The sequence below is a fragment of the Budorcas taxicolor genome, chromosome 3 (assembly GCF_023091745.1).
Source record: "Budorcas taxicolor isolate Tak-1 chromosome 3, Takin1.1, whole genome shotgun sequence".
Taxonomy (NCBI): Eukaryota; Metazoa; Chordata; class Mammalia; order Artiodactyla; family Bovidae; genus Budorcas; species Budorcas taxicolor.
The window spans coordinates 12,470,462-12,479,861 of record NC_068912.1 but is presented as its reverse complement, the minus strand read 5'-3'; the positions used below and the strand labels follow the sequence as shown (position 1 = coordinate 12,479,861).

The following is a 9,400-nucleotide window of genomic DNA, read 5'->3' as shown; positions in this document are numbered from 1 at the left end:
GCTCCTTCCATCAGGTGGCCAAAGTGCTGGAGCTTCAGCTTCATCATCATCAGTCTATCCAATGAATATTCAGGGTTGACTTCCTTGAAGACTGACTGATTTGATCTCCTTGCAGTCCAAGGAACTCTCAAGAGTCTTATTCAGCCCTTCAGTTAGAAAACACCAATTCTTTGTCACTCAACCTTCTGAACAGTCCCACTCTTACATCTGTACATTGCAGTTGTTGTTCAGTCTCTCAGTCCTGTCCGACTCTTTGTGACCTCATGGACTGCAGCATGCCAGGCTTCCCTGTTCATCACAAATCTGGAGTTTGCTCACACTCATGTCCATTTAATCAGTGATGCTATCCAATCATCTCATCCTGTGTTGCCCCTTTCTCCTCTTGCTCTCAGTCTTTCCCAGCATCAGTGTCTTTTCCAATGAGTCAACTCTTCACATCAAGTGGCCGAAGTATAAGAGCTTCAGCTTCAGCATCCATCCTTCCAATGAATATTCAAGGTTGGTTTCCTTTAAGATACACTGATTTGATCTCTTTGCTGTCCAAGGGACTCTCAAGAGTCTTCTTCAGCACCACAGTTTGAAAGCATCAATTCTTAGGCACTCAGCTTTCTTCATGGTTGAAATCTCACATCTGTATATGACTACTGGAAAAACCATATCTTCGACAATACAGACCTTTGTTGTCAAGGTGATGTCTCTTTTTTTCAATATGCTGTCTAGGTTTGTCATCGCTTCTCTTCCAAGGGCAAGTGTCTCAATTTTGTGGCTGCAGTCATCGTCCACAGTGATTTTGGAGCCCAAGAAAATGAAATCTGTCACTGTTTCCATTTTTTCCAATCTATTTGCTGTCAAGTGATGGGACCAGCTACCATGATCTTAGTTTTATGAATATTGAGTTTGAAGCCAGCCTTTTCACTCTCCTATCTCACCTTTATCAAGAGACTCTTTAGTTGTGCTTTGCTTTTTCCATAAGGGTAGTGTCATCTGCACATCTTAGGTTATTGATATTTCTCCTGTCAATCTTGATTACAGCTTGTGTTTCATCCAGCCTGGCTTTTTTATGATGTACTCTGCATAGAAGCTAAATAATCAGGTTGACAGTACACAGGCTTCATGTATTCCTTTCCCAGTTTTCACCAGTTTGTTGTTCCATGTCCGGTTCTAACTGTTGCTTCTCGACCTGCATACAGGTTTCTCAAACCATCTTTTTAAGAATTTTCGAAAAGTTGTTGTGATCCACATAGTCAAAGGCTTTAGCATAGTCAATGAAGCAGAAAGTGAAAGTCATTCAGCCGTGTCCGACCCTTTGCCACCCCATAGATTGTATAGGCCAAAATACTGGAGAGGGTAGCTTTTCCCTTCTCCGGGTGATCCTCCCAACCCAGGGATCGAACCCAGGTCTCCTGCACTGCAGGTGGATTCTTTACCAGATGAGCCACAAGGGAAACCCTCAATGATGCAGAAGGAAATTCTCACATCCATACTCCATGTGTATGTAGTTTTAATACTCTTTTTTTTTTTTTTTTTTGGAGTTCTCTTCCTTTATCTGTGTTCCAGCAGATGTTAACAATTTGATCTCTGGTTCTTCTACCTTTTCTAAATCCAGCTTGGACATCTAGAAGTTAACTTTTGACACATGGTTTAAATTACAACATTAAAAATAAAAGTTATAGCACAGGCTACACAGTCGCTTGAGTTTCCTTTGTTTAGTTTATCAACATGCCCAGAATCCAGAAATGGAAAAATTAAAAGCACCAAATCAGTGAGTAATATTTAGTAAGGGTTTATTGTGGATATAAAAACAATTAACAAATAGGGAGATTCTAAATTAAAAGATTGATGTGAAGTTCAGGGTCATGAAATTACAGAATGACTTACAGTGTAGAAATGAGGAAGTTATTAATTTTTACCATGATTGGTTACTAGAGTAGAAGTTTCTCTTGCCATTTTTAGGTAATTGACTTCTGTTTCTTTTATGATTGTCAGAGCCATTTAGAAGACAAACCTAGTTTGAGTTTCACTTACTTTTGTGAAATGTTGGTTTTAGTTTTCTTACATGGCTTAAGCGTTTTGCCTGGTGGCTTCCCTGGTGGATCAGAGGTTAAAGCGTCTGCCTCCAATGCGGGAGACCCAGGTTAGCGATCCCTGGGTCGGGAAACCTCTGGAGAAGGAAATGGCACCCCACTCCAGTATTCTTGCCTGGAGAATCCCATGGACGGAGGAGCCTGGTAGGCTACAGTCCACGGGGTCGCAAAGAGTCGTACACGACTGAGCGACTTCACTTACTTCACTTAAACGTTTCTGTCTGTCTAGAAATTCTCACATCCATACTCCATGTGTATGTAGTTTTAATACTCTTTATTTTTTTTATTTTTTTATTTTTATTTTTAATTTTTTTTTTTATTTAATACTCTTTAGATACTGTGACCACCACTCAGACTGTGTAGGATTGCTCAGTAGCTGTCCTCAGGCAACCATTAGATACCAGCTCACTTGGGCAACTGCCTTGTACTTCAGTGGAAGGTTCTCTGGTGTCTTCAGGCTTGCAGAAATCTTACCTCTAGACCTGAGATGTGTGTCTTCCTTGATTTTGGAGTAGACTTTAAGGTGCTTGTTGTATTTATTTTTGTAGGGAACTTAAGGGAATCAGAAGTAAATTTCACCTTTTTATCTCTACCTTCTCAGTCCAATTTTCACCAGTAAAGGCAAGATCTTGTTTACTGATCCTCTTGATTGGAATAATTGAGATTTTGAAATAATTTGTTTCCACTCAGGTTTTCCTTTGGTACCATGGGCGGGCCATTGACAGAGGAGCCTTTATAGTATTAGTGTGGAGTAAAAATCAAGCTCTGAGTACCATACTTCCTAGACATCATCTTCATGTCCTAGTGAGTCTGTCATTACCTTTAGCCAAGTATTAGCCAAGCAGGAGATACTATTGGGGATGATAAAAATGGTATAGAGAGCATAGGTTTACTGTTCTAGTATCTGACTCCCAGAAATAGGGGCTGGGGTTCTCAGAATCTCCCTTTCTCCTGTGCATCTCCATTCTCAGAGGCGGTCTCTCTGTGAATGTGCACCAAGGTACTGTGGCCACTCACATGGATCCATTTGGCATTCTCTCCAAGACTACCTGCACTGCCTCTCTGTTACTGCTGCCTCACTGTCAGCGCTATATTTGCTGTATGAGAGAATGAGATAGGTGGACCAACCAAAGGAATGCTTCTAGATTAAAAGAGACTGGAAGTTCAGCAATTGTTTAGTATTACCCTCTTCTTTAATAGATGTGGAAATAAAGGATTGGGAAGGTGAAATATCTCTTCAGCATCACAAGGGAGATTTTCCAGGGTAGTACGTATAAAGGAGATGAAGACCAAAGAATGGAAATGAGGTGGAGTGGGAGTTCAGAGCTGTGGGAGGCACAGTTTTTCTGAGATGTGCAATGTGAGTCAAAGATTTGTCAGTTGGGGAAGAGAGGAAGTCAATTTAGAGTACTGAAAAAAAAAAAAAAAAAGCTGAAATTAGAGATCAAATACCAGCTCCGAGAGTCAGAAATTCTACTTCCCAGTAAAATGCTGCTTCTACCACTTCTGTTACTTGGAGTTATCCTCCCAGGTGATGACAATGAGGATGGTAAGAATAACTCTGTCTGATCCCAGCACAGGTGCAGGGGTTCTGGATAAAAGCATGCCGCATCTACCACAAAGGATGTGGGCTCTGTCTCCAGCCCTCTCCCCTATTCTGGAGGCTGGAGATGGAGCCAGAAGCTTTGGAGGCGGGGATTGCTTCAAGCTCTGTATTGTTGTTCAGACTCTGGGTTCTTTTTCATTCTATCCTGATGCCACATTTCCCTCTCATTCTTCTTATCTTTCCACCACTGCAGTGTTCCAGGGGCCAACCTCCTTCCATCTCAAGCAGATTTCAACCTTTGTCAACAGCACATGGGCTCAAAATCTAGGCTCAGGCTGGTTGGATGACTTGCAGATTCATGGCTGGGAGAGTAACTCGGGCACTGCCATCTTCCTGAAGCCCTGGTCCAAGGGTAACTTTAGTGATGAGGAGATAACTGAGCTGGTGGACCTCTTCTGAGCCTACCTCATTGGATTCATTTGGGAAGTGCAGCATCGAGTCAATGAGTTCCAGTTGGAATGTGAGTATATTCCTCTGATCTGGAGAGATTCTCAGTGACTTTTCTTTCTCTTGTCTCAGGCTACTGCTGCCTCTGACGATGGTCCCTTTCCCCCATCTTTATCCTATTGCATATATACACTTGTCCAGAGTAGCCTTCAACCCCGACTCCATACCTCCACCCAGTATCTGAGATTCTTCCTGTTTCTTGCTCTCTTCTGTGTACATGACCACTCTTGTGGTTATTTCTTGTTTGTGTCTATGTAACTTGCTTCTCTAAAACCCCAAGGAAAAACCTCCTTTTCCTACTCTGTGCTTGAGTGAACTTAAGTGTGACTTCCTACTCCTCCAATTGATGTCCTCAAGCATCTGCTGCCTGACCCCTTCTCTACATGTAACCCTTCCCTCCACCGTGGAATGCTGCACTTCTGACTCCATCACACGTTGCCCCTCTCCCCTCTTGCCCACTCTACATCCTTAAAAGTGCCTAACCCCACCGTTGATGATATGCATACCTCTCCCCAGTGCTCTTTCTGAAAAGTCCTGAATACTGCAATTGGTTTTATGTCAATAATTTTACCTCTCAACTTGTCACCACTAAAATAAAAAGTCCTATGCCTTTTTCTCATCTCTTTCTTTCCTGTTTGCTTTTTAATAACTTGTCTCAGTTTTCCTTTACACAGACCCCTTTGTGATACAGGTCATAGAAGGCTGTGAGCTGCATTCTGGGGAGGCCATAGAAATCTCTTTGAGAGGAGCTTTAGGAGGACTGGATGTTTTGAGGATCCAGAATCATTCCTGCGTGCCTGCATCAGACAGCAGCAACAGGGAGCGGAAGCTTTGTACACTCGTGAGTTAGTATCAAGGCACCTCCGATATCATTGAGAGACTCCTCTCAGAAACCTGTCCTCGATATCTCCTGGGTATCCTCGGTGCAGGGAAGGCAGAACTGCAGAGGCAAGGTTAGCCTTATGCTCTCTACAAGATGTTTCTATTTCTCCTCCCACCACTTTCTTTAAATTCAAAACGGAGAAGTACCTAAGTAAAAAAATGATTAATCATAAGTCATTTGGTGCCCATAGGAGTGGAAGAGGCAACTTTCCAAATTTGTGGGTTTCTGAGTCCCCATGATCTGGATTAAATTCATAATCTGACGTTCTTACTGCTCTTTCCTGCCCCAGTGAAGCCTGAGGCCTGGCTGTCCAGTGGCCCCACTCCTGGGCCTGGCCGCCTACTGCTGGTGTGCCACGTCTCAGGATTCTACCCAAAACCTGTGCGGGTGATGTGGATGAGGGGCGAGCCTGGCACTCAGCAAGGAGACATCATGCCCAATGCTGATTGGACTTGGTATCTCCGAGTAACCGTAAATGTGGCAGCTGGGGAGGCGGCTGGCCTGAGTTGCCGAGTGAAGCACAGCAGTCTAGGAGACCAGGACATCATCCTGTACTGGGGTGAGAAGGAACTGGGGCCCAACTGGGAATGGGAGGAAATGGTCCTCAAGAACAAAGAGGGGGACACAGGAAGGGGAGGTATTGATGGATGAGAGAAGGATGGAGGGAGGAAGACAGGCATGGAGAGAGGATAGGCAGGGAGGAAAGAGAATCAGGGAGACAGAGAGAGAGAGTCAGAGGGACAGACTTTGAGGTTTATTTCTAGGACTACAGTGCAGGAGGTACGAAAATGGCTGACCTAAGCTGTACAATAGATCAAAATGAAGCAGTCTTCACTACTACAGTAGTAGTCCCACTGTAGTCTCGGTGGGATTCAGCAAGAAGGAGAGATTAAGGGTGGCTGTGAGTATAAGACCTCTGGGAATCTGAGAAAGGGAACCCGAGATGCCCATGCTTCAGAAGCAGTTAATGATGGTGCTGACACTCAGATGGGCAAGAAGGCCTGGAGAACTAGAGAATTGGTTTGAAGTGACATTCCTCTTTTTCTCCCAATTGCCAGGACACCCCACATCCATTGGCTTGATACTTGTGGCAGTAATAGTGCCCTCCTTAATCCTTTCTTTGTGCCTTGCATTATGGTTTTGGAGACGCTGGTGAGTTTTCATTTTTTAATCTTTTTTTTTCTTTTGTCCATCCTTTTATTCTTTCCCTCCTTTTTATCTATTAATATTACATCTCTTTAGTCTCAAAATTTCTGCTAGAACATTTCTCTTTGTCCCCAGATCCCATCTGTAGGTAAATTTATTTTTTAAAAATTGCAATAAAATACATCATGGAAAATTGACTTCATTAGCCATTTTTACACATATAGTTTAGTAGTATTAAGTACATTTACATTTATGCAGCCAATCCTTAGAATTCTTTTCATCTTGAAAAACTAGAAGTCTATTCCCATTCAACCACTTTCCCCAATCCTTTCTCCCTCAAGCCTTGCCAACCACCATTCTACTTTCTGTCTATATGAATCTGTCTACTCTAGGTACCTCATAGAAATGAAATCATTTGTCTTTTTGTGAATGGCTTGTTCCACCTAGCATTATGTCCTCATAATTCATTCATGTGGTGTCCTGTGTTAGAATTTCTTTCCTTTTAAATGTTGTTTTGTTTACCTGTTCATCTCTCAATAGACACTTGGGTTAATTCACATTTTAGCTGTTGTGAATAATGCTGCTATGAACATAGTGGACAAATATCTCTTAAGTTGAGCTTTTTTTTTGCTTGTGTTCTTAACAGGTCATATCAGAATATCTTGTGAGCCCTGACCATGTCTCCTTTTCCATTTGGAATAAGTATCCAGGAACCCTGAAACTCAAGTTGTCAGCCTAGGAGTCAATCTCATTATATTTCATCAAATAATCATCACATTTGATCAAATCATTGTTCCTGTAGGTTGTAAGATAAATCATAATTTATACTCTGGCAGAAACATAAATGAATATTGCTATTATGAGACAATATCACTAGCAGGATCCACTCAGATTTCATAGATGTGATTTGTGAGACAGACTATACCTTGGAATAAATGAAATGATGTACACAACTTCATGGTGACATGCCTTTGACTTCTTATTTAAAACTTTTTCTTTGCTTCTGCTGAAATATCATTTTTCAAATTGAACTAACTATAGTTATGCTGAGGTAACTGTATTTGCAGAGTTGCTGAGCATTTTTAACATCATTTCACTCTCTTTATTTGGATGATTTTCTAACTACAGAGTCAGCTGAGCAACTTGTTTCTCCAGATAGCCTTCCTTACTGCTAGAGTGGAAGTACTCTCCCTTGACTGGCACTGTGCAGAGATTCACTTTTCTCTGTACCCAGAACACTGCAGTTCCTTTTCTTTTCCTTCTACTTATGAGTTCCTTGAGAGAATGGCTTGTTCTCAGTGGATCCCTGTTGAAAACTTATTTCTGGTGGTAGAGTTATTACTGTTATTGTAAGACTATCATGTTTGTATAGGCTAGTGAAATACAGTATACAGTGGGACAGGTGGATAGTATATAGTGTAGTGGTGGACAGGTGGATAGTATATAATTTAGGTGATTATATATTTGTGTTAATTCACTTGGAATCAAGATTTTCTGTCTAGAGAATTTGATGTGAGATAGATCTAATATTAAACTCTGTACTCTTAAACTTGAATTGAAAGTATAATTAAAAAATCAAATATTTAGGCTTAAAAATTGTCCTGACCACTTAAAAAGCCACAAAACCAAGACTTAGTGCTCACATTATGGCTTTGACATATTTTCACACTAAAGGAACCAAAGCACCATGAAGAAATGGCTGATTTCTAGTTGGGGCAGAAAGATTCTTCAAGACCCTGGAACATCTTTGCCATCAGTTCAGTTCAGTTCAGTTCAGTTCATTTCATTTGCTCAGTCATGTCCAACTCTTTGTGACCCCATGAGTTGCAGCACACCAGGCCTCCTTGTCTATCACCAACTCCTGGAGTTCACTCAAACTCATGTCCATCGAGTTGGTGATGCCATCCAGCCATCTCATCCCCTGTCATCCCCTTCTCCTCCTGCCCCCAATCCCTCCCAGCATCAGAGTCTTTTCCAATGAGTCAACTCTTTGCATGAGGTGGCCAAAGTATTGGAGTTTCAGCTTTAGCATCATTCCTTCCAAAGAACACCCAGGGCTGATCTCCTTTAGAATGGACTGGTTGGATCTCCTTGCAATCCAAGGGACTCTCAAGAGTCTTCCCCAACACCACAATTCAAAAGCATCAATTCGTCGGCACTCAGCTTTCTTCACATTCCAACTCTCACATCCATACATGACCACTGGAAAAACCATAGCTTTGACTAGACGGATCTTTGTTGGCAAAGTAATGTCTCTGCTTTTGATTATGCTATCTAGGTTGGTCATAACTTTCCTTCCAGGAGTAAGCGTCTTTTAATTTCATGGCTGCAATCACCATCTGCAGTGATTTTGGAACCCCCCAAAAATAAAGTCTGACACTGTTTCCACTGTTTCCCCATCTATTTCCCATGAAGGATGGGACCAGATGCCATGATCTTAGTTTTCTGAATGTTGAGCTTTAAGCCAACTTTTTCATTCTGCTCTTTGACTTTCATCAAGAGGCTTTTTAGTTCCTCTTCACTTTCTGGCACAAGGGTAGTGTCATCTGCATATCTGAGGTTATTGATATTTCTCCCTGCAATCTTGATTCCAACCTGTGTTTCTTTAAGGCCAGCATTTCTCATGAAGTACTCTGCATATAAGTTAAATGAACAGGGTGACAGTATACATCCTTGATGTACTCCTTTCCCTATTTGGAACCAGTCTGTTGTTCCATGTCCAGTTCTAACTGTTGTTTCCTGACCTGCATACAGGTTTCTCAAGGGGCATGTCAGGTGGTCTGGTATTCCCATCTCTTTCAGAATTTCCACAGTTTCTTGTAATCCACACAGTCAAAAGTTTTGGCAAAGTCAATAAAGCAGAAACAGATATTTTTTGGAACTCTCTTGCTTTTTTGATGTTCCAGTGTGTGTTGGCAATTTGATCTCTGGTTCCTCTGCCTTTTCTAAAACCAGCTTGAACATCTGGTATTTCACGGTTCACGTATTGCTGAAGCCTGGCTTGGAGAAATTTGAGCATTTTGCTAGCACTTTGCTAGCGTGTGAGATAAGTGCAATTGTGCAGTAGTTTGAGCATTCTTTGGCATTACCTTTTTTGGGGATTGGAATGAAAGCTGACCTTTTCCAGTCCTGTGGCCACTGCTGAGTTTTCCAAATTTGCTGCCATATTTAGTGTAGCACTTTCACAACCTCATCTTTCAGAAGTTGAAACAGCTCAACTGGAATTCCATCACT

The 9,400-nt window shown here is 41.9% G+C and overlaps 1 protein-coding gene across 1 annotated transcript; it reads left to right on the top strand.

The window, feature by feature from the left end:
* Positions 1–3,521: 3,521 nt before the first annotated feature.
* LOC128045473 (T-cell surface glycoprotein CD1b-2-like) lies at positions 3,522–6,834 on the top strand. Its single transcript, XM_052637966.1, is given in 6 exon segments — positions 3,522–3,633; positions 3,884–4,150; positions 4,812–5,090; positions 5,310–5,579; positions 6,079–6,172; positions 6,813–6,834. Coding segments are annotated over 6 exon segments (993 nt in total). The 5' UTR covers positions 3,522–3,572.
* Positions 6,835–9,400: the final 2,566 nt, after the last annotated feature.